General features: G+C 40.7%; 1 protein-coding gene and 1 non-coding gene across 6 annotated transcripts; both read right to left on the minus strand.

Annotated features, from left to right (window-relative positions):
* CWF19L1 (CWF19 like cell cycle control factor 1) lies at window positions 1–24,548 on the minus strand. 5 transcript variants are annotated; one of them, XM_027960177.2, is made up of 14 exons: window positions 24,440–24,548; window positions 21,829–21,913; window positions 20,459–20,521; window positions 19,698–19,799; window positions 18,035–18,249; window positions 16,037–16,155; window positions 14,587–14,671; window positions 12,333–12,473; window positions 10,368–10,482; window positions 9,587–9,666; window positions 5,598–5,807; window positions 4,163–4,282; window positions 3,401–3,498; window positions 1–439 (listed from the first exon to the last, which is right to left on the minus strand). In XM_027960177.2, exons 5-14 carry the CDS (start codon window positions 18,122–18,124, stop codon window positions 292–294), a joined length of 1,206 nt encoding a protein of 401 aa, XP_027815978.1. In that variant the 5' UTR covers window positions 18,125–18,249; window positions 19,698–19,799; window positions 20,459–20,521; window positions 21,829–21,913; window positions 24,440–24,548; the 3' UTR covers window positions 1–291. The 5 variants fall into 5 exon arrangements, with proteins under 5 accessions (XP_027815978.1, XP_027815977.2, XP_042095018.1 ...); XM_027960176.2 differs by having other exon boundaries at window positions 20,459–20,537; XM_042239084.1 differs by lacking the exon at window positions 24,440–24,548 and adding an exon at window positions 24,321–24,349 and having other exon boundaries at window positions 20,459–20,537.
* Window positions 4,496–4,643, minus strand: LOC114110368 (small nucleolar RNA SNORA12). Its single transcript, XR_003586644.1, has one exon. It is a non-coding gene; the product is annotated as a small nucleolar RNA SNORA12 (small nucleolar RNA).
* Window positions 24,549–25,985: the final 1,437 nt, after the last annotated feature.

Here is a 25,985-nt window from a genome sequence, read left to right on the forward strand (position 1 = left end):
AACCATGAAAAAGCATCTGGATTTTATAATAGCTTAAATATTTTTGAAAATGTTGACAAACATAAGCTCTACCTGGAACTGGATGACAGATATGTTTTTAACATAAGATCTTCATCCTAAAATATGACTTTTCCCAAAAAATACTCAATCTTAGGCCTCTTGCTACAGGCAGGTTCCATGGGAATACACAAAAAAGAGGCAGGGAAACAGTCCCCATGGGAGACTGTTGTTTCTTAAAAAACAGGCTGCTATTATATCGTGTGAAGTTCATAAAGTGCTTTTTCCCTGTACTCAGTCGTCATCCACAGTGAAGTCAAAGGGCTCAAAGTCTTTCCGGAAGCGGCGAGCCAGAGTCTCCTCCTCTTCCTTACTAATCTGACACTTCCTCCAGTCAGACTTGTCAGGAATATTAAGGATAGCTTCACTAGCCAGGACCTCCCTGCAAAAAGAGCACAAAGAAGTCAAAATGGACAGTATCAGTCCAAAACCTTTGGTTCCTCTCCAGCCAGAGAGCTCTGCTCAGCATCACAGAAAAAAGGCATGCAAATTCCTCTAATTGCTCACACCATGTTCTCTTCCCTGAGGGCTATCTCTGCCATTGCTATCTATCAAAATCACATCTGTTTTAAACTGACCAGCCCAGGTCTTAGCTCTTCTCTAACCCCTCAAATTCCATTTACTCCTCTGAACAACCTGGAACTACGTTACTGGTACCTAGAGAATCAACATGACACAGCAGAAAGAGGGCATGCCCTGCAATCAGAAAAGCAACTGGATTCCATTCCTAGTTCTGCCGTTTGCTGTCTAAGAACAGATTACTTCATCTCTGTGTCTTGATTTCCTTGCCTACGACATGCAAAATAAGGGTTTTCTGATGTATGAAGATAACACAGTCAAAGCACCAAACTAGTTGTAATTACATCCTGCCTTAAACTCTAGTTTTGTTATCTCAGGCCATTAATGGGCTGAGGGCATGGTGAAGTCAGGCACCTAGTATCTTACCCCAACCTGATTTTCTGCCCTTTTTTAGTGCCCTCGAGTCTATACAGGCACAATACCACATGCTCAATGTCAACAAAATCACCTCTCACACAAGCTATCTTCTAAATGCCACTGCTTTCTATTTTTACTTATTTTGATATATTAGAAATAACCTTATTTGTACATTTGTTTGGTTCATTTTCCACTTTGAAGCTACAGTAAATAGAAAGGCTAAAAATAAATCACAGATTCTTCTAAAAGTCAAAGGACCTAAGCTCAAGTTCTTATTCTCTGGGCAGACTATGAGCCTACCTCTTCATCTGTAGAATGAAGATAGACCCATCCTTCTTGTACAGCAGGAAAAAAAAGATGTCTTCTCAAGTATTTTGTTAATTATAAAATGCTATGTTCCCTGGTGGTTCAGACAGTAACAAATCTGCCTGCTAATGCAAGAGACACAGGAGACGCAGGTTTGATCCCTGGGTTGCGAAGATCCCCTAGAGAAGGAAATGGCAACCCACTCCAATATTCTTGCCTGGAAAAATCCCATAAACAGAGGAACCTGGCAGGCTACAGTCCATAGGGTAGCAAAGAGTCGAACATGACTGAGTGACTAACACTTTCACTATCACCTGTAAGTTACTACTTTGAAAAATACTCAAGTGTTGAAAATACAACCAAATATCAAGAGCATAAAATCATTCAAAGAATCTCTCCTTTGTAAGCTTACATGCATGTGCCATCAGTATCTAAACCTGTATCTACTGCTGAATCAACAACACAAAAGATAATGTCAGTTGTCTGAAGCTCCTAATACATTTTTTCTCATTTATTATCTGCTTTGAAAATATAGACAACTACATTTACTAAAATTATCTACTGGTAGCAGTCTCTTAGAGGCTTTCCAAATTGGCCCAAAAATGGTTCAAAGTTGACTCAAAGCTCAGTTCTAACTAGGGGGAAAAACCACTGCAAAACACAGACACCAGCACCAGATAATCTGTCCTGAACATTTTTCCAACTACCCTCCATAATCTCTTCTTGCCAGCAAACTCCTGCCTTCAGTCTCTGCCTAATTTATACCATTCCCTGTACAGTTTTGCAGTCATGTTCTCCATGATGTGAGGAACAGAAATGAAGCCTCATCCAAATCTTTAGGAAACTGCAGAGTAATGAGTTAAGACCTCAGTTTTGGGGTCCTGCACGCCAGGTCACTGCGACCATGGACAAGCTACCTCACCACTCTACAGCCACACTGCTGGTGCTGCTGCTAAGTCGCTTCAGTCGTGTCCGACTCTGTGCGACCCCATCGACAACAGTCCACCAGGCTCCCCCGTCCCTGGTATTCTCCAGGCAAGAACACTGGAGTGGGTTGCCATTTCCTTCTGCAATGCATGAAAGTGAAAAGTGAAAGGGAAGTCGCTCAGTCGTGTCCGACTCTTAGCGACCTCATGGACTGCAGCCTACCAGGCTCCTCCATCCATGGGATTTTCCAGGCAAGAGTACTGGAGTGGGGTGCCACTGCCTTCTCCACTGTCCACTACTAAAGCCACCATGCAGTGTGCCTACATGCTCGGTCTTGTCCAACTCTGCAACCTCATGGACTGTAGTCCACCAGACTCTTACATCCATGGGATTTCCCAGGCAAGAATACCAGAGTGGCTTGCATAGTCCTCCTCCAGGGTATCAAACCCACATCTGCAACTCCTGCATAGGCAGATTCTTTACCACTGAGCTACCTGGGAACCCCAATGAAGCCAGTAGCCTAATATATTTAAATTTAATCATAGTTAATTACATGAAATTAAAAATTGAGTTTCTCAGTCACAGCCACATTTCAAGTGCTCAGTAATCACCAGTAATGGGGCTGGGGATTACTGTGTAGGATAATGTAGATTTATAGAATATGTCTGTCATCATGGAAAGTTCTATTGGGCACTCCTCCAGAGTCTCATTCTCCAGACTGGTAAACTGGGATGACAGTACCTACCATACAGAGTTTAGATTAAATGAGGCAATGCATGGAAAGTTCTTGGCACAGTGCCTGGCACAGAGCACATGTTCATAGTAGCATTTTCCTCCCTTGGGCTAGAATGCCCATGCACCAGAGTTTACCCTCTAAATCTTTCTCTCAAGCTCAACTTCAGCCCTTTCATGATGCCTTCCATCAAGCAGAAATGGCTCTCCCTTCTCTGGATTTTAAAGTACATTGTTCCTCAAAACTTTTTTATGGTACTTTCCACATTCTACATTACATTACTGTCATATACGTAAGTATCTGATTTGCCCTAAGACTATTTGTTCCTTAGGGCAAGGACTATTTCTTGTTTGGCTTTTTATTTAACTCATCATGCAGCCCACTACTTTATTCAGAGTAGGTCTAGTGAAAACACATTTAAAATAAGAAAAATATACAAACCTTCCAAACTGCAAAGGAAAATTCTTTTTAATTCTGTGGAAAAGTTTCTCTCCTGTGTCAAGTTCAACATAAAAATATGCTGCTCCTGGCTGTGCAATCTACAGTAAACAGAGTCATATGAGGACATGTAATAGCACTTTAAACACCGAAAATCCCAGCCCATCTCTGCTGCTGCTGCTAAGTCGCTTCAGTTGTGTCTGACTCTGTGCGACCCCATAGATGGCAGCCACCAGGCTTCCTCGTCCCTGGGATTCTCCAGGCAAGAACACTGGAGTGGGTTGTCATTTCCTTCTCCAGTGCATGAAAGTAAAAAGTGAAAGTGAAGTCGCTCAGTTGTGTCTGGCTCTTAGCAACCCCATAGACTGCAGCCTACCAGGCCCCTCCGCCCGTGGATTTTCCAGGCAAGAGTACTGGAGTGGGGTGCCGCTGCCTTCTTCCATGTCTTAAGAGCTTTAATTTGGCAAAGAATTTAGAAGTACAAGAACTTTAATACAACGAAAGTTTAAAAAGACACTGGCAGATACTACAAAGAGCCTCCCAGTGGCACCTACCTTCCTAAGTTCCTGCCTTAGGAAATTTCTAATTTCTTGCCCTTCCCAGAAAAGCACTAAGGAACTACTATAATATAATCTTCATCTCTACTCTAATACCATATTGTCACCTGCCTATTTAACATTTGTTGAATGCCTCTGAGTACATCAGGCTCTATAGGCTAGAAACCCAATACTTCTCCTGGAATATCACCTTCCTCTCCTGTTTTACCTGCTTGATGTCTGAGTGCTCTGGGATTTCCAGGAGCTCTATCTGCTGTTCCTGTGCCTGAGTGATGAAGGCGTCTTTAATGTCATCAGTAGCGCAGCTGCTGAGTGGCACAGGAATGACCTAGCGGGGGGGGGGGGGGGGGGGGGGCGGGTGGAGGAGACAGGAGAAATTCTTTGTGCAGGTCCCAGAGAGGTTGTGCCTCCTGTACAGTCTCTGAGATGCAGCAAATCCATCACAGGGGTGGAGGAACACCCCTCAGCAGACATTTTCCTCAAGCCAGACAGGTCTATGTCATCCTGTCTGTAAGGACTTAAACTTATGAGACAGCCTTTCACATGTGGGAGGCCATCTCTGATGCAGAAAAGGCTAGAAAGAGATCTCTTTGTCATCAAGCCTTTACCAGCTCCCATATAATATATGTGGCAGAGTCAGGCCCATTTGAAAACTTAACAAATGTGCCAGAAAGAAAACTACCACAATGACAATCAAATTACCCACAACAGTCTCTGAATTTCTGAGCTGGTAGCCCCAGGCAAGACCTGAGACTGCTTCCTACCTGTGAACTGTCACTCATGCTAAGCTTCACACAAAATACCCACTCTCTTCCCAAACTCTTATCTGTCAAGGCCCAAATCTTTCTTGGAACCTTCCTGAACTCCATTTCTTTTCTCAACAAGGCACCTACTACTTGTACTATTCAGTTGTGCTGACTATGCACTTCCCTGTGAAGTCCCTGGGGTTATCACCAGAAACTATAACCTTTTAAGTGAATATTATTTAAATATTAATATGAAAGTTCATACTAAATTTTGTAAAGTATTAAGTCAACTATTTAAATATTTAATCATATTAGAATCAAATACTTACATATTTATTAAAATTAAGTATTAACATTTGTAGATGGGCACTTGGATTGTTTCTATGTCTTAGCTGTTGTAATAGTGCTGCTATGAAAACTGGGTTGCATGCATCTTTTTGAATTAAGGATTTTTGTCTTTTCTGCATATATAACCAGGAATGAGACTGCTGGATCATAGGATCTATCTTTAGTTTTTTGAGAAACCTCTATACTGTTTTCCATAATGGCTGCACCAATTTACAGTACAACCCAAGTGTCCATCAACAGACGACTGCCTTAAGAAAATGTTGTATATACACACAATGGAATATTATTCAGCCATGAAAAACAATGAACTGTTGCCATTTGCAGCAACATAAATAGGTAAACCTAGTACAAGGAATTATATTCAATATCTTATAATAACCTATAAATGGAAAATAGTATTTTATATACATATACAAGAACTGAATCACTTTGCTGTACATCTGAGACTAATACAATATTGTAAGTCAACTATACTTCAAAAAAATTAACATCATTTAAATATTTATCAATATCCAGGCCCTTCCAAGCTCTTGGACAGAGATCACATACCTGTAGCTGCAGGTGATGGCTCTTGTAATTTCTCTCAAATAGAACACATCGTTTGCCTCGACTCCTAAAGAACCTCCTCAATGTAGCCTTGTACTTCTCTACCTCTTCCACCACCTCTGCTGAAAGCTCCACCACTGACTGGTAGTGTCCAATGGGCAGAATAAGGACATGGTCATCAGATAAGCCTCCTTTGGCCAAGGCAAGGTAGCACTGCAGAGGAAGCACACAGAAGTGAGACTTCAGTACTGCAAGTGTGATTCTTCGGAGAAAAGCCTCTACAAAGTGTGAGCTGCGAGGGTGTGGGGAAAGTGTGCCAGAAGCTACCAGCAGAACTTCTCCTCTTAAAAAAAAAGTCTAATTTTAGAGGTTATGACAACATTGCTGTCAAGTACCTGCTAAAGAATGAGGTTAGATGCAACAAATCTCTATGCAACTATCAAATGAACTGGGGAAAAGTGAGCAGCACCCAAGACTGGCTTTTGGCTACAAACACACCAGAGCTGAAGACTAGAACAGCAAACTTGGTTTTTCCTCCCAGGCTCCAAACTTGAAACAATTTAACAATTTTCCAGTGACTATCACTCTCAGCTACAGGAAGATACCACTTCTGATTTCAAAGGAACCACTTCTGATTTCAAATGAACCACCTCCCCTACAGTGACACCTAATCTCAACCCTAAATACACTTCCTGGGTTCCCGAAAAAGGCTAAGATGATATGATTACCATCATCATCACCAGTGTCCCTACAGCCTTAAGCTGCTGACTCACTTTTACAAAATGAAAGCAAATATAACCTAATGGGGAAGGAAGAAGAAGAAACTTCAAACTCAGGTACATCCAAAGAAAACTATGGTTCCCAGCAATGGCTGTTGACAGCTAAACAGCAACTAAAAATATTTCTGTCAAAACCCAAACACACAAGACTGCTCTGCCACTCAGACATACTTTGAAGGGAAGAGAGCAGAGAAAGGGCAGGCAAATGAAGGTACCAGAGCTTTAGAAAAACAACCCAAAGTATATTTTTAGTGTGGTCCCTTCAAAGTTAAGACTGAAGGGAAGAGTCATTTATTTTTCATCTACACTGAGAAAGCCCAACAGAAAGACAAGATAGGTAACAGCAACAAACTAAATCATTATCATCCTTGATATCCTTGGCACAGAGGATTGAACACATCTACAGAGTTAATATTCCAGATGACTAAAGTTCATCAAAATCTCATAAGCACTAAAACAGTAAAAAAAAAAAAAAAGTATAGTAACCACTGTGATTGTGTTTGTTTTAAAAGGTTACTCTAGAGGGTTGCTGCCATAAATGGCAGTTTTTATATTGTGATGTGCCTTGAAGCTACTGAAGGCTTCTAGTCTAGACCAAACAGCACCCCTAAGGCAGTACCTTCTAGTTTTTGTGATGTTTCAAACTTGCCCAGTCTCCTCCCTACTTTTCAAATCCTCAACTTTTAATCTGTGCTGTATTTGAATTCATCTCCAATTTTATCTATATAAGTAGGACCTGAATGAGTATTTCTCCCATAAATGCATGGATTTTGCAGTACTTATTCTGGACTCTTAACAGCCTGCAACTGCTTTTACCAACTTAAACCCATGGGTCATTATGTATGTGAAGTCGCTCAGTCGTGTCTGACTCTTTGCGACCCCATGGACCGTAGCCTACCAGGCTCCTTAGTCCGTGGAATTTTCCAGACAAGAGTACTGGTCATTAGCATGGGTCATTAGCATACTTCTATGTATACCCCTTGAAGAAGGCATGGCTGCTGCTGCTGCTGCTAAGTCGTTTCAGTCATGTCCGACTCTGTGCAACCTCATAGACGGCAGCCCACCAGGCTCCTCTGTCCCTGGGATTCTCCAGGCAAGAATACTGTAGTGGGTTGCCATTTCCTTCTCCAAGGCACACAAGCATGTGAAATCACTTCAGTCATGTCTGACTCTGTGCGACCCTATGGACAGCAGCCCACCAGGCTCCTCTAGCCACAGGATTCTCTAGGCAAGAATACTGGAGTGGGTTTCCATTTCCTTCTCCAGGAAGGCATGGCAATGACAGAGAAAACCAGGGGAAAAAAGTAATGAAAGGGGATCAAAAGGAGTAGCTGCAGACAGGGGACTCCAAGTCCTCAGCCAGATACCCACAGGTCACCAGACATTCGCAAGAGATTTCTACCAAAAAGGGACGGTTCAGGTAAGGGTAAACTTGATTGGTAGCTAAGCTCTAAGCTAAGATCATCATGTGACCTCCTATCTGGTCCACAATCAAAATCTGATATGTTTTTTGCCCCTCTAACTTCAGGTCAAGATAAGAAGCAAAGAGTTTTCCTTGAAATTCCCCTAGGCTCATACCCCAGTAAAAGGCCCTCATTATCAGGATAAGCTGAGGAAATAAAGGTCATCCCCAGAAAACAAAATCAGAATAAATCAATGAAAACTGGATGAAAGTATTTGCCTACAAAAGCATCACACACTACGAAATGATCTGCATGTATTATCCTCGGGAGCCTTGGAAAATAGCCATTTCTAGTCATGGGTGACTAGGGTACAACTGTAACTCTGAAAATTAAGCTTCTTTTCATTCTAAGTGAATGAAAAAGAAGGATAATGGTTTATATGGATCCCAGAAGAATGAGGGTCAAAAACGAGTATTATTTAATATCTAAGCAAGTTGTGCCCAAGGAAAAGCATTTGGGGAAGTCTGAAATAGGATGACTTTACAGTGAGACACACGTAGTCCATCAGAACTTTTCATAGCCTGAATAAAATCCTCTCAAGACCATCCAGTTGTCACCGTCTGATTCAGTGCTTACCCAGCAATCTTATAATTATCATCTTGGGTTCCCAGATACCCAGACCAGAAATGTGGATGTGAGTCTTCCTGTCATTAGGGAGCTATATCCTCTACTACTAGGCAAAACTGAGAACTTATCACTTTAGTCTTTTGTAATTAGTGTAAATCAGTTCCCAACATTATATAGTTACTATAGATAAAAATTAATAAACTCAAGTTTTAAAATCTGAAGATACGAAAAAAAAGAATATCAACATTTTTAGCCAAATATGAGTGTACAGGCAACAGAGGACTCCTTTTCAGGGACAAAGAAAATCTTTGTAATTCAAAAAAGCAACTCATCATCCCCAAATAGTATGAAATAAAAACATATAAAGTTCAAGAATTTCATAAAAGCATCACCCTAGGAAAGCCATACCTATTTGTCAGAGAGGAGGGAAAGGAGGAATCTTGTGAAACTGATTCTACTAAACCACAAGAGAACTGCTATAGTTGCCACGGTCAAAAAAATAGAAAATATCAAATGTTGGGGAGGATGCAGAAAAACAAGCACCCTCATACATTGCTGGTGGGAAAACAAGATGGTGCAGCTATTTTGAAAAATAGTTTGGCAGTTTCTTAAAAACATAAATATAAAATTACAAACAACTCCACTGCTTAGGTTAGGGCTATCCGAGAGAAAAAAACATATGTTCACACAAGACATGTATGCAAATGTTCACTAATAGCCATAAAGGGGAAACAATTCAAATGTCCATTTAGTGAATAAACAGAAAAAATGTAGTCTATCCAATCAATGGAATACCATTTGACAAGGAGGAATAGAAAACTGATATAGGCTACAACATGAATAAGAATAGTATGCTAAGTAAAAGAAGCCAGATGCAAAGATGTACAATTCCATTTATACGAACTATCCAGACAGAAATGAAAACAAAGTAGACGAGTGGTTTCCTGGAACTGAGGGTGGGTGTGGGGATTAACTGGAAATGGGCATGAGGAATCTTACTGAAGTGATGAACATGTTCTAAAACTGTATTATGTGACGGTTGTACAATCAGTAAGCTTACTGAAAGTCACTGAATTGCACACTTAAAGTAGGTAAATTTTATATGTAAACCGTGACTCCATAAAGTCAACAGAAGAGAAACAGGTGTCTTCCTCTCTGCAAGAGGTTCATGGAAGTAACTCACATGTGTGCCAATGTTGACCACCAAATGCTTTTCCACTTCAGGGCTGGCAAGGCAAAACCAGCAGGGTCCTGGAGGCTGAGCTTCACGTGGAAGAAAGACAAGTGTTACCATGGTCCAAGCATTACAGCACATAACCACCGGCAGAACTCAGCCTTGTCTGATCTTTGTGTCCTGCAAACACTGTATGTACACACTACTGCCACAGTGGGTCTGCTGTGCTCCCACTATGAGCCCCGCCCCCATCACCATTATCAATGAAACTAAATGTCTATAGACATTCTGAATTTGTAACCAGTCCACAGGGAGGTGATCTACAAGTGGTAACCATAGCATGTAACTGGCAACTGACTGCAATAAGAGAACATTCAACTGAGTGTCTGGAGCCCCATATCTAGTTCCAGTCATGCCACCAGCTAGTCACATGACCCCAGGAGTTACAAAGTCAACTTCTTCATCTTTGAAACAAGCGGGTGGAAAAGAAGATCTCAATGTATTAACAGCTGTCTTTGCTAACATTTTGATTATTATTTTATAAACCTGCACTGGTTTTGTAGGCTCTTAACCTTCTGTTTTACAGACATGAAGGAAAAGAACTTTTTCCATAGTTCTTACAGAAATAGCCTCAGACAGCGTGAAAGTCAGGCCATCTTTGCATCCTTTTGTTTTTATTATTGATCTTCTGCCAGAAGAAGCCCTTTGAGCAATGCTGCTTCCCAAACAAGACCCAAAATAACCATTACTGCCCACAGAAGAGACCTCTGGAGGGAGCCAAGGTACTTACGAGGTTTGCGAGGCTGCTTTGGGTAAGGAGAAGACTTGCTGTCTCTGCCTGTAGATGAACGCTTCCTTCCCTGCTTTTCATTTAAATCAAAGAAAAACTGGCAGGCTGATTCTTCCTAGAACAGTCAATAGAAGAGTAAATGTTATTAATCTAATCTTTAAGCAAGTAGCCAACCATCACACACAAGGGAACATTGCTACCTTCCTCCCAGCCCTTTCTGCCTAATCTAGAGAAGCAAAATAGTTTCCCAGTCCTGATGCCTGGACTCTGTCACACCTCTCAACACTTATCTAAGCTACCAAATTCATCCCTTTGGGAAAGCAAATTAAAATGTAAGTTATACAGCAATTCTTGCCTAAAACACAATAGCATGATCCCACCCAAATCCCTTTCCCTCTCTCAGTAGGGCTGTAGTAGTCTTAGAATTTCACAGATCAAACGACTTTAACTGAGTTTTAATTTAAAAAAATAAAAGGCTGCTCATTAAGAAAGTCTAAGAAAGCAGACCATTCATACTAGTAAGGGAACTTGACATTCCTTGCTTGAGTGAAGGGAAAATGAATTTCAGAAAAGTCTGCTATTAAGAAATCTCTTCAGAGTAAATCCTATTGACCTACTACCACTCATTCAGTTCAATTCAGTTCCAGTTGCTCAGTCATGTCTGACTCTTTGCGACCCCATGGACTGAAGCACGCCAAGCCTCCCTGTTCATCACCAAGTCCCAGTGTTTACTCAAACTCATGTTCATTGAGTTGGTGATGCCATCTAACCATCTCATCCTCTGTTGTCCCCTTCTTCTGCCTTCAATCTTTCCCAGCATCAGGGTCTTTTCAAATGAGTCAGTTCTTCGCATCAGGTGGCCAAAGTATTGGGAGTTTCCGCTTCAGCATCAGTCCTTCCAATGAATATTCAGGACTGATTTCCTTTAGGATGGACTGGTGATTTCCTTGCTGTCCAAGGGACTCTCAAGAGTCTTCTCCAACACCACAGTTCAAAAGCATCAATTCTTCTGCACTCAGCCTTCTCTACAGTCCAACTCTCACATCCACACATGACTACTGGAAAAACCAGTTTTGACTAGATGGACCTCTGTTGGCAAAGAAATGTCTCTGCTTTTTAATATGCTGTCTAGCTTGGTCATAACTTTTCTTCCAAGGAGCATGCATCTTTTAATTTCATGGCTACAGGTACCATCTGCAGTGACTCTGAAGCCCCCAAAAATAAAGTCTGTCACTGTTTCCACATCTACTTGCCACAAAGTGATGGGACCAGATGCCAAGATCTTAGTTTCCTGAATGTTTAGTTTTAAGCCAACTTTTTCACTCTTCTCTTTCACTTTCATCAGGAGGCTCTTCAGTTCCTCGCTTTCTGCCATAAGAGTGGTATCATCTGCCTATCTGAGGTTATTGATATTTCTCCTGGCAATCTTGATTCTGGCTTATGCTTCATCCAGCCCAGCGTTTCTCATGAGGTACTCTGCATGTAAGTTAAATAAGCAGGGTGACAACACACAGCCTTGATGTACTCCTTTACTGATTTGGAACCAGTCTGTTGTTCCATGACCAGTTCTAACTGTTGCTTCCTGACCCAGCACTCATTATAAAATAACAAATTACATTGCTACCAAGCAGTTGGATCCTTACCTGAAAAGTTAGAAACAGGGAATTAACTTTAGACAGGAAAGACTTTTTATGTGTAACCCCAATATTTGAACCAACTTTAGACAATGAAAGACTTAAAATATAAAATGGTTAACCCCAAACTACAATTAAATGTACACACACATTGATCCTACTGGAAATCTACTAAGGCTTTCTAATCACCACCACAATTTCCCAAAGGAGAAAAAAAGAGATTAAAATTCTAAGGATTAAACTTGCCTTATAAACTAAACTATAACCAAGGAAAAGACACCTATAATGGGTAATCATGCCCAGAAAATGTCACCTCTCAATCAGAACCCACCTCAGAGGCAGGAGTTTGCTTGCCTGTGGACGCTTCCTTCCCAGATTTTCTGTAAGGGTTTTCAGTGACATCTGGCGGCTGTTTTACCAGTTCGGCTGCATCCATTAGTTTCATAGGAACAATACTGAATGCATAAAGATACTTTGGAAAAAGAATAACAATATTATTATTTGCATACTATTTATGCAAATATAACCAACCTCCTGGATTGTAAAATTCCACAAGAATCTTTAGAAACTGAGTAAAACTAAAGAGCAGCAACCAGACTATCTGTAGTTCGGAGAATCCACACAATACCATTTCGGTGATCTCTGCAGGGGCTATCAAGGGCTGATGAAGTAACAAGCAACTCATCAAAGCCCAGCCCTTACACAAAACAACTAGCACTGCAAGGCCTAGAGGGATGTGCTCCATAACCCTTGAAGACAAATTCCTTTTGTCTCTCAGTCCTTTATCTTTGTGTGTTGTGGTCCTTTAAAGGACGGGAACCTGATGGTCCAGAGTCAATGATAAAAAAGTGAAAGAGAGAGGTGGAGGGAGAGGCAGAGAGAGAGACAGAGACAGAAAGAAAGAAAGAAAGACACGGGAACCCAAGCTCTGAGGGAGCAAAGGTGCTTTAATGATCTGTGAAGACTGTTGTACAAGAAATTTCTTTCGACAATGATAAAGATCAGAAAACCAAATGTTCAGCAACCGTTACCAAGGGAACAAGGGATTAATAATGGTCACAAGGTCAGGAGGCAATCCATATCTCAAGAAAGAGGATGGAGACTAAGGAGAATGCTTACTGAAGGAGATTCAAGCCTGTCTCATCCTATGACCTCAGTCCTGGGAGCGGCGTGCCCTTCCACTGGTTTCTGGCAACAGAAACTGATAAGGAACAGGGGATTTATGAGAAACAGCACGTAGGAATCCTCCTGTTAAACATTCCCTGACATTTGTGTATTTTGTCAATAGTCACTGTACTGCCCTTGTTTTTCCCAATGGAAAACAACTTAGTGTTTTCCTTTGATTTTATATAATTTCTGCTATTTATGCAGATACATTTTCTTAGGGATTAGTAGCAAGGAACTAAATATAAAAATATCTAGAATCTTGGACGGACGCACAAATATTGAAAACTTTATGTGAGATATGAATAGACGGTTAACCTCACTACTGATCAGGGAAATACAACCAATTAACACTGACATACAACCTTCTTCTATCAGGATGGCAAAAATGTCAGTAAAAACTTGACACTACCCATTGAGAATGTAGACAGAAAACAGTCTCATACACTGCCGGTGGGGGTGTAAACTGGAACAAAATTTTGAGATGAATTTAATAATACTTGTCAACTTCAAAATGTGCATATTCTGAGTGAAGTATGCATTGCTTAGGGCTAAGGCTAACAGGTCCCTAAAAGTAAAGCAAAGGACTAAAAATACTGTAAGTGATACTCAGTCTTAAAAGGGAAGTTTAAAAAAAGGAAGAAAGGAAGAAGGGAGGAAAGGCAGATAAGTTATTAATAAAAAAGAAATTACAAATCAAAACTTGCTAAGAATGCCCTGGGCCCCAAAGTTTGAGCTATTATGGAAAAAACAAAATAGGTATTTGCTTATCTTTTGCATGTACACTGTTCATGGCCTATTAAAGTGAGAAAATCTTCAGATAATTTATCTGTTTTCCCACTTGACTGACTGTTCTAATCTTTAGCTGTCCCAATCCACAATATCCTGGCTTTTGGCCTTAATGAATCAGAAATGCTCTCAAGGAAGTGAGAAAACCAATATATATACTTTTCTGGTACATTCTCTTTCATTCACTTGCAGTTTTCTAGTAGAAAGCCAGATTCCAGGTATCACTAAGACCACCCAAAGCCAAGAAGAGCTTAGGTAAATCCTTGGGAAGATTTTATTATTTCAGCTAACTGAAGTTGCTAAAAGAAGCAAAGCAATAGTACCACCTGATGTCAAACCCTTGAAAAATAACTGTGGAAACCACCACATGGATGTGGGAAGAAAGAAACATAACTCATTTGAAAATCTGCCCTTGTTCCACTGGGCCTATTTTCCCAAACCCTTCCCTAAAATCTCCTACAAAGGACCCAAGGAAACTGACCTTTCATTACCATATTATTACAAAGAGTAAAGTCGCTGAAGTACTGGGACATTATACAGTTGGGAAGAGATCTGAATCCTAAACTGGGCAAGAGGAACATTTATCAGGCAGACAATGAATACTAACCAATCACCAAACACTCAACATTTACCTTTTTCTTTTCTGGATTTCCAACATTTGCCAGAGCTATAAACCTGGTGGCATGCTGTGCATTTTCCTGTAGAACAATGTGATTTCTGTAATATATTTGAAAAGATAATAGGTTATCAACAAACTTTACCCTTTTTTGGCCGTGGCTCAAGGCTTGCTCATTCTTACTTCCCTGACTAGGCAGCGAACCCAGCAATGAAAGCACTGAGGCCTAACCACTAGACTGCCAATGAATTCCCAACAACAAACTTTACTTTTGATCTGCAATTATGAAATATGTAGACTCCACGGGTCCATGAAAAGAGCACAGGCCTAAGTCTATCACTACATCACCACCAGTAATATCTCAGATGTTACGCATCCATTCAGTAAAATAATCATGCCTACTTCCCAGGGCTGCTGTTAGGAAAAAATGAGATCATGAATCTGAAAAGCACAAAAAAACTCTTGATTTTTTTTTTTTTTAAAAACTCTTGATTTTAAAAGAGTTGGGCAACTGGCAAAATGTTGATAATTGCTGATGTAGGTTATGGGTTCAGGAGGGTTCATTATACTATTTTCTCTTCTTTTGTGTAATAATAGAATACCCTAATGGCTAATGATGTGAGAGCATCTTTTCACGCACCTATTGGCCACCGGTTTATGTTCTTCAAAGAAATATATATTTGCATCCTTAAAGGCTGAACTGCCTTTGAGTGGCTTGTTCCAATAATCTTTCTGTTTTTAGTGTATGGTTTCAGAGAAGAGGTTTTCCCAGAAGGCATATATGGAGATATAAAACAAAAATCTGTGATATCTATGTTTATACCTTAGGCTGTGGGATTTATAGGGAAAGAGCAGGTTATATTCTTCTTTTGCTCACCTATATTTTTTGAACTTTCAACAACACATATATTGCTTTTGAATAAAAAAAAAAAAAGTACAAATTGTTTAGGGATTATCCATGCCCTTTATAGTGACAATCATTCACAATAAATTTTACTTAACTCTATAACTTATAAAACACTGGTTTTATTTTTTCTGCAATATATCCTTTAAAAACTCTACCTCCAAACTATACTGAAAAAAAAAAAGAAGAAAAAAAAATTGATACAAGTTTTTGATTCCTAAATTGAAATGTTTCTTATGTAATTACCCTAAGTTTAAGACTATACAAGGAGCACTGCTTAACCTGATCAAAACAGGACTTACTATACATCAAGCTATGATGATTAAAGAGCACTGTAATGTCAGACCCTTAAGCCTACAAGGGGCCCTGTATTGGCCAATCCTTTGTATTTCAAATCAGGAAACCAAACTCAGAGAAGTGGAATGGTTTGAGAGTCACTTATTTCATGCCTGAGAAACTAAAAGAAACCTAGATGTAATATGGCTAAAATGAAAGGGAGAAGTTTACAGAGAAAATCCAAGCAAATTCTTCAAAAAACCAAAAAGAATGAAATGCTACTCACCGATATGGAAGCCTCTCATAATATGTCTTCTCCAAAGCAGCAAAATGATATCTTGGTTTCAAGCCTGTGGCAAGACTGGAGATCAAAGCAGAGCCACATTTTTTGGTATCCACTTCTCCCTAGTAAACAGAAATTGAGTCATCATTAACAGATCTAGGAGTTATCATGAAATGCAGAGACATAACAAGACACTTTGAAATGCCTTTGGAATTTTTATGTGGCTACAATGTGGCAGAATTTGCATCATGAATTCCACTCTATGGCAATCAGAGAAACTCAAACACATAAGGGGAAATGGGCTAACTACAAATGCAGAAATAAGAACAATAGTTAGAAGCCAGAAGTTAAGGAAGAAGGTTACTCCTCCATACAAACACCCAGAACAGGATTTATTAAAATCTCATTTGGGAAGGTAAGTATTTTCTCTCTGGAGCCCACGGACTGTGTGTCTATAATTTGCTTTGCTGTGCTCCGGTAGTTCTGATAATGCAGACAGTGACAGTCACTACAGAAGATTAAAATCAAAAGCTAGCTTTCAGGGCCCCTAGGATCCACAGAATATTTGCCATAGAACATTCAGGAACTTCATCACATAAACATACAAGCCTCTATTTTGCTTCAGTCAAGGAAAGCATGGCTTCAGAAGAGCACAACCATGCCCCTGGTTCAGTCTGTCAAAAGTTAGGCTTATTCCCAGAGCTTCCATTAACAACAAATTATGTGACCTCTCTCTCACCCATAACCAGTTCATACTTTCTCCTAGAACTTCATTCTAAGAGAAAGTATAGTTGGAAAGAGAGAAATTATCAGAGTTAATTTTCCACTAAGTAAAGCAACACTTTCCTTCTGTCTTATACTTCCCTCCTTCAGGTGTCTGCTGAAGGGCAGGGAATTGGCCCTGAGGCTAGTATCTTAGGGACTGGTGTTTTTTCCCCTATAAATATCTTATGTGATTACTTATTTATTTTCGCCAAAGTCAACTTTAATCAAAAATTATAAACTTTTTGTTAGCACCCCTTTTCATTTCTCCTTATAGAGCATCACTTGTCTTCCTCCCACCTTCACTTTAGTAGTCTTTCTCTGAATCTACTGCCGCTTATGTTCTAGTGGCAGAGTAACCATGGATGTTTGGAAGGGGAAGAGCGTGGCCCTTCTACCTTCAATATCCTGACAATGCCTGGTATTTTGCTGGCCTTTTTGGTCACAGACATATTGTGCTGAAGCTGACAGAGAGTAGTCTATAAGGCCCTTTTCTGAATCATCACTGATAACTCTGCATCTAGGAACTGATATTTTTTCCCTAAATATACTCTTTATATTTTCCTTCACTGAAGCTCAGTGGATGCTTTCTGCCCTCAGACAATCTTTCAAGGTCTTCCTTAGGCTTATTTTCCACCAGCGTAGCTCCCCATGATAGCTGTCACTCACCAACCTGGTGTACTTCCTCTTCTTATAAAAAATATTTAGATCAAATCCAATGACACAGTCCAATACATTCCAACATTAAAGCTTTCCCATTAAAGAAGTACTAAGTTTTCAACATACTGTGTCCCAACTTTAGATCGCTATCTTCACTCCCATAATGATTCCATCTTTTAAAATATTCTAATAGCCAAAAAGATATAATCTGGAATGGAAAGGGAAAAATAAAACTGCAGAGCTGCCACTAGCTATGAATATTTCACTGAATATCAGGGACTCCTCAAAACATCTTAAGAAGGCTAAGAAAGGATACTTGAGGCAAGACTACAATTCTTAAAAAACTTTCATTTATAATTAAGACTTCAGCAATTTCATTGGTGAACCGTGTTTTCACAAGATCAACTTGCTTTCATCAGCCAATAGGCTTTAAGTATCCCGAAAAAATTCACACAAGATTTCTACTGAAAGGAACTAAGAACTGAAACACTCAAAGAGCAAAAAAAAAAAAAAAAAAAAGCTCAAATTAAGCCACTACAATTTGCTTTTAGAAATTCCAACTGAACAAACACTACTCACAGAAGAATTCCCAAAGTTCCCCACATACTTGGGCCACGGGGATGTGAGCAAGATATCAACACCCTTAAACTGGGGTGTTGAACACAGCATCGTCCTCAGGGAAGACACATCCTTGGGACTGAAACTGTAACCTGGGACAGGCTCATTTAAGGACTCTGTCCCACTGAGGTACACAATCTGTAGTCCTGAACTTCCCGTGAAGACACCTTTACGACCTGGGTTCAAAGAAAAATAGAAAAGTTTTAGTCAAACTGCAGAAGGAAATGTCACGCTGGTGATGAATCTCTTTCATGCCCCAACTCTCTTAAAGCCCACTTCTGGCTCCCAGGTCTCAATGCAGGATGGCTACAGCAGTATTCCTGTTCAGTACATAAGAGCTGTCCTTACGTGGAAGCTGCTGGAGCCCACAGTCTGACTGCTCTAGGTGCCTCACAACTGAAAAAAACTTTGGAAGCACTGATTAAGAAAAAGGCTTTCTGCCTTCTAGAGACTCCATAGGGACTAAAAGAAATCTAGACACCTGGAGTGGCACTGAGAAGAAAAAAAAACAATTGCAGGTTTGAGTAAGCTATAGTCTAGAATAGATGTACACTTTATGAAGGCAGACACTTCCAAATGAAGGAACACATTAGGAAAGAGCAATTATTTAGGAAAAGTTAAGAGACTCTGCCATCTTCTCAACTTATTCCTGGCTTGTGCCCTTGATTCTCTTCCTCTGTGTTGCCTCCGGAACCCTGTTCCATCAGCTTTCACCTCCCTTTCATTTACTGAGTCTCACATGGCTCTTTCCACATAGTGACTCATTATGGAACACATATACTGACTAACAAGAATAACGAAGTGGTAAAGAACATACATACTAAAAAAACAAACAAACAAAAAAAAAAAACTATTAAGGAGCATTTATAGCAAAGGAAATGTGGAAGCTTTCTAAAGAAAAGAGAGACCAAGAGAGAGGAAATGTGAAGAGTAGCTGAGCCATTTTAGAAACAACTGAGCTGAATGATGCAAGAAACAGTAGAAGGAGGGGAGCAGGGGAAGAAGAAAAGCAAAATTTGACAGTGCTTTTTTTTAAAAAAAAACAAACAAAAAAAATAACAGCCAAACACTGAAAGGACCCACTATAAGAGTTTCAGGGGGTTGCAGAGGAACAACTTTAACCTGGAATTGAAGAATGGACCTTGAAGTGGAAAAAGGACAAAAAAGTAGTGAAAAACCCAAGGACCAACATTAAAAACTTGAGTTTTTAAAAACCTCAGTGAAACCTAGAGCTATAGAAATTAGGAGTCTAATTAACAAATAAGCTGTATGTATCTAGCAATGTTTACACAGTGAGACCACATACATGGAATTAAAAACAAAAAATAAAAAACACAATTTATACCTTAAGCACTCCAAGCATTGCAGTCAAACAGTTTACTCCTCTAGTTGGCTGAAACAGTATATATTGGGTTGTGGGAGTACAGGAGATTGGGGAGAGGTGTGAGACACCAGAGCAAAAACGACATAGTCTTAAGCATATGGACATTGACTTTAGAAAAGAACCCCCCCGATCTCCATTCTCTCAAGCAGTAATGGCAGATGAATCCAGCCACAAATTTCCTGGGAGACTAATTCCTGGAACACATTATGTTCATTACAAACACACGAAATATCCACTTACCCAGATAAGTAATGTTCTCAGCTAATTCACACCCATCAACATCTTGGAAATATTTCACCGTTTCTTGGTTATTGGCACCCAGCACATATGTCTGAATAGGAGCTAGGGAGAGAAACAGACACGACACTAGCTAGTTAGCAGAGCTGCTTGGGGACCTGAGAACTGCTTCCCCATAGGAAAAACATTCGTAGTGAAGGCAGAGCCTGTAATCCTCCATGTGGAACATGCTCCCCACAGAGGACATCCTACAGCCAACCTTGTGGCTTGATTATTAAATGGTGTCACCAGGCTTATCACATCTTAGAAGGATATAATGTACAGTTAGGAAAGCAGACCCAAAAGACATAAAAAAACATCAAAACTGAAAAAAAGGAAAGAACACATACAGCTGCATTACTCAATTCTCTCCTACTGAGAAGAGAATTCTTTTCCTGGAACTAAATCCAACCAAATTAAAAATCTGAACATTCAGATGCACAGACATTCTTCCCAGATCAATGCAAAACTCAAAGGCAAACTTTTAAATCACTAATATGTAAAAAACAACTTGGCAAGAACCAGGGAGCCTTAAAACTTTGTTAGAAATCATGTTAAAAATAAGTTCTGGGGACTTCCCTGGTGGTCCAGTGGCCAAGACTCCACACTCCCAGTGCGGAGGGCCTGGTTCAATGCCTGGTTGGGGAACTAGATCCCACATGCTGCAACTAAAACCTGGCCCAGCCAAATAAATAAAGTATTAAAAAGAAAAATAAGTTCTATACCTTTCTTGATGCCAGTTTTATATTCTTCCCATTCTGCATCTGGAGTGGAGCCAAAGAAATTTCCTACACACAACAGCAGCTAAAATGAGTTTTTTAAACAGATATGAGATTTTCTTAAAAAACTATCAAATAGTACATAATTAATTGACAGTAACATTATTTGGCTAACTATTCTATTTAATTATCTCTAACCAATTTTTTCCTTAATTTATAGAATTTCTAAACATAATTCTTTAACAACTGTAGTAGTTACTCTGATTCTACCAATTACTAAATTTTGGCTCTCTAGCTGTCAAATACAAGCTGGTGAAGGGGATGAGAGGGTCAGGGGAAAAAATGGAGAAATCAGCCTTGAAGAATCTCTGTGAAATACAAAACTTAGGTATCTCTCAGGTATTAGGTACCCTGAGAGATATAGGAAATAAAGGACACATTTCCTGCTTGTTATCTTACTCAACCTTTAGCCCAATAAACAAATAATTCCCATACCTAGAATACTCTTCTGTACTCTAAGAATTTACAGAGTCCAGTAGTCAACAATATATAACAATCAGGGTTCTTTAGTTTGTGAAGCATTTGCACACATATTGTCTGACTTCATCCACACCATATACCCATGAAATAGATCTGTGCTTTCCAAACCCAGTAATCAGAATCACTAAGGGAGGTTTTTCCAGTAGTTATGTATGGATGTTAGAGTTGGACTATAAAGAAAGCTGAGCGCCAAAGAATTGATGCTTTTGAACTGTGGTGTTGGGGAAGACTCTTGAGAATCCCTTGGACTGCAAGGAGATCCCACCAGTCCATCCTAAAGGAGATCAGTCCTGGGTATTCATTGGAAGGACTGACGTTGAAGGTGAAACTATAATCCTTTGGCCACCTGATGTGAAGAGCTGACTCATTTGAAAAGACCCTGATGCTGGCAAAGATTGAAGGCAGGAGGAGAAAGGGATGACAGAGGATGAGATGGTTGGACAGCATCACTGACTCAATGGACCTGAGTTTGGGTAGGCTCCAGGGGTTGGTGATGGACAGGGAGGCCTGGCGTGCTGCAGTTCATGAGGTTGCGAAGAGTCGGACACTACTGAGCGACTGAACTGAACTGAAGGGAGGTTTTGCTAGTCTGTTTTCAGTTTTGTGTAAAGTAATAAAGTAACAAAACTCAAATTCAAGAGTATAAAAAAGTCTACAGTAAACACATCCCCTTTCCCATACCATTCTTCAGCTACTAAATTTCCATGTTCACAAAAGAAACTCAGTCTAACAAGAGAGTAGCTGTTCCAGAAATGTATAAAGAGGCCCAAACTTTACTTTAATATGTCTGATTACAACAATCAAATTTTTAAATGCAGTAGAAAGAAACATCTTACATCAAAGTTTCCACTTTTCTTCTGAATTGCTCGAACTCTATTGAATAAAGCATCAAACTTTCCTTCGACATCTCCACATGCCAAGCTGCAAATAACATATAAATGTTAAAGCAGTTCAGGACACACAAATGGGCCTGCTAGGTTTGGTATATATACTAGTCTTCCTGGATCAGGGAGATTGTGTTCCAGTCTCTCTGAGGTTACCTGAGGGGTTCAAGGCATGTGAACTATTAGTGACTGCTGGGCAGCTCCACCTGAAGGTCTCACCAGTTATCTTCACCATATCTAAAATTTAGCTTATCATTTCCTCCAAAATTGAACCAGTTTCTTCTCACTTGCCAGGTTTTGCGCATAAGTCTACTGCCAATTTGACTACCAAGAGGCAATAATCCCCATCCAGTCATCAAGTCTCTTCAATTTCTTTTACAAGTATCTTTTGTGATCCTCTTGTACTTTTCATTTCCACTGCCACTATCTTAGCACAGGATTTCAGCCATCCATTCAACAAACACACACTGAGCACCTACAATATGCTTTGCTAAGTGCAGTATGTCAAGTACTATGCTGAGGACATGTTAAGGAATATAAAGAAGAGGAATTTTCTTTATATTCTCTGCCTCAGGACAATTATGAGGCAGAGCAACTGAGAGTCCTGTAGTTACTGAAGAGGCAGAATCAGAGAGAAATATAATGAATCTGGTATTGGCTACAACATAGGGAATATACTTACATTTCCTCTAATACCTTCTCTTCTTCCTGTCCATCTTACATAAAGTCAACAGCTTAATGTTCTTTCCTCAAAAACATTAAGACAACTCAACAGCCAGAGAGATAACAGCTTTTCACAAGTCCTAATCTCCTTCCCCAATGCTTTCTCCAAGTTCCAAAACAGAAACCTTCTCTACTGCCAATCTGATCATTCTCTGTCTCTGCCATTCCCTCGGGGTGGTGACATCTCCTAACAGTCCCACTCTACCCATCTTGAATCTAAAAGATTTCCCATCTTTCAAGGCCGAGCACATCTCTAAAGCCTTCCTGACCAGCTCAGAAAGTCCTCTTCTCAAAACTTTAGAAACCCAAATAGCTTTTCAGAGCAAACTCTGTAATAAATTATTTGGCATGTTCATTTATCTTCGGAGCACCACCTCTTCTAGGAAGCCCTCCAGTCCCTATCAGTCACCAATTCCTAGTGCTCCCACAGGACCCTGCACTTCCTCTTTCATAGCAGTTGTCACATGGAATTACCATTGTTTGGGGGACAGCAACCGTCCAGTCTGCACAACATAAAACACCTCAAAAAAAAAAAAAAACACCTCAAAACTCATCATCTCCTCATCTGGGCCCTTTGCCATGGTTTCCAACCCTACTGAAGAAAAAACGGAAATCTAGGATCCAGACAATGCTGACTTCTTCGCACTCATAACCAGAAGTCTCCAAGCCGTGTTGCTGTCCTCTCTTTAACAGACCTTGAATTACTTCACTTTTCTTTTTCATTTACCTAGTCCTAGCTGTCTTCTCGGAGAAGGCAATGGTAACCCACTCCAGTACTCTTGCCTGGAGAATCCCATAGGCGGAGGAGCCTGGTAGGCTGCAGGCCATGGGGTCACCAAGAGTCGGACACAACTGAGCGACTTCACTTTCACTTTCATGCATTGGAGAAGGAAATGGCAACCCACTCCAGTGTTCTTGCCTGGAGAATCCCAGGGAAGGGGGAACCTGGTAGACTGCCGTCTCTGGGGTCACACAGAGTCGGACACGACTGAAGCGACTTAGCAGCAGCAGCTGTCTTCTACTTTAGCTCTAATTTTTTTTTTCACACTGCAGCCAGAATCGCTTTCCAAAATGAAAATTTGATCATGTTAAGGTGTTTGTAAACATTCCAGTGACTTTTTTGGAATACAGACAAAAAAAAAAAAAAAAAAAGACTATTAATCAAAGCTCAACCCTCACTTCCTTGATTCCTCATATTAACCCAGAGATCCTATATAAATCCTCCCAGAACCGTGAACCTTTTCCTCCTGACATTTACCAGGACCATAATTTAACATTTATCTGGTTTCTCTGATTAATATTTATTCCCATGAACTATAAGATCCATTAAAAAGGGCTAGAATTCCATCTGTGCCACGCCTAGCACCAGTGCCTGGCGCACTGCAACTGTTCAATCAATGCTGTTGAATGAATGGATGAATGGAAGGCTTCTCCTCATCACTGCCCTGAAAAAAAAGCGCCAGGGCAAAGGCCCTCTCTCTCTCTTCAGTTGAACCCTGCCCAAGGCCCATGCCTACAATTTTTGGCTAATAAATATACTGCAAGGAGAAACGAAGGGGAAATGATGTCAGAGGCCAAGAAGGCCTAACATGAAGGCCTGACTCTGGCAGCTTCCTCTTCTCTCTGCGACTGTAGACAACAGTCTCCCTCTTCAGAAGCGAAAACAATCGGGAGAAGAGGCTTGCCTGCCGTGGCCAGGCAAAGACGCGATAGGAGCTCACCAGCAGCCGCCGAACTTCCACCCCCGGCTTTTCCTCCTTTTTTCACGTTTTTAGAAAAACCCTCTCCAGCAGACACAAACACACAGAGACACACAGGCTTCGGACTCAGGGTCACTTACAGGCGCAGCGGTTTCTGAGCCATCTGCGTTAACAACCTGGGTTGGGCAGACCACGCAAATCTGGAACTGCGAACCCACGCGCCTCCGGAAAACTCGGCCGCACTGCGATAAAACGACAGCGCGCCCAACCAATGAAAACTCAGTTACCTACGGAGAGCGCAGAAGGACAAAGGTCTCTCTCAGATGGTTTCGCCTCGCGGAGGAATCGCAGAAGGAGCGTAGAAGAGGTAACAAAGAAAAACATTCCGACTGTACTTTTTTCATTTGGCGGCAGTTGAAATTAGTGAGCTGCTATAAAGATGTCTGCACAATGTTGGCCCCAACCTAACCATGTCACTCTGGTGGGCAAGACAGACTTCCTGCACACATGCTTTTTGTAAGTTTTAAACCTATCAAAAAGTTGAAAGAACAATGGCCATCCCCTAGATTCAGGTGTCAACTAGTTGCCAAATTTACTCCTCCCTCCCTCTTCTTTCCTTCAAGATGCGTAGTTCAGTTCAGTGGCTCAGTCGTGTCCGACTCTTTGCGACCCCATGAATCGCAGCACGCCAGGCCTCCCTGCACCACCAACTCCGGGAGTTCACTCAGACTCACGTCCATCGAGTCAGTGATGCCATCCAGCCATCTCATCCTCTGTCGTCTCCTTCTCCTCCAGCCCCCAATCCCTCCCGGCATCAGAGTCTTTTCCAATGAGTCAACTCTTCGCATGAGGTGGCCAAAGTACTGGAGAGATGCATAGTATTAATACTTTTATTCCCAGAGTCATTTGATAGTAAATTGAAGACAGCAGAGTACCTCAGCATGTATTTCTTAAGAGAGACAGTTCAATTCAGTCGCTTAGTCGTGTCCAGCTCTTTGCGACACCATGGACTGCAGTACGCCAGGCCTCCCTGTCCATCACCAACTCCCAGAGTTTACTCAGACTCACGTCCATTGAGTCGGTGATGCCATCCAGCCATCTCAACCTCTGTTTTCCCCTTCTCCCGCCTTCAATCTTTCCCAGCGTGAGTCTTTTCCAACGAGTCAGTTCTTCGCACCAGGTGGCCAAAGTATTGGAGTTTCAGCTTCAGCATCAGTCCTTCCAATGAGTATTCAGGACTGATTTCCTTTAGAATGGGCTAGTTGGATCTCCTTGCTGTCCAAGGGACCCTCGAGAGTCTTCTCCAACACCACAGTTCAAACATCTAGTTCAAACACCACAGTTCAAAAATCCAGCTTGAACGTCTGGAAAAAGAAGGACACCCTCCTACAAAACCACACCACCATTAACACACCTAAGAAAATTTACCTTAATTCCAAATTATCCACCTAACACACATTTATATTTAAAGTTCTTGTGTCCTCCCAAGTTTATTTTATACCTGTTTTCATTCATGATCCAATCACATTTCACACCTAGATTCAGCTCTCTCTCATCTCCTTTAATCCACGATAGCCTACCTACCTTTTTAGTTTTGTTTTTCATGATAGTGACTTTTTTTTTTTTTTGAGAATTCAGTCTTACTGGTTGGAGACAACAGTAAAAATGTAAAACAGTGAAACAGTA

The sequence above is a fragment of the Ovis aries genome, chromosome 22 (assembly GCF_016772045.2).
Source record: "Ovis aries strain OAR_USU_Benz2616 breed Rambouillet chromosome 22, ARS-UI_Ramb_v3.0, whole genome shotgun sequence".
Classification (NCBI taxonomy): Eukaryota; Metazoa; Chordata; class Mammalia; order Artiodactyla; family Bovidae; genus Ovis; species Ovis aries.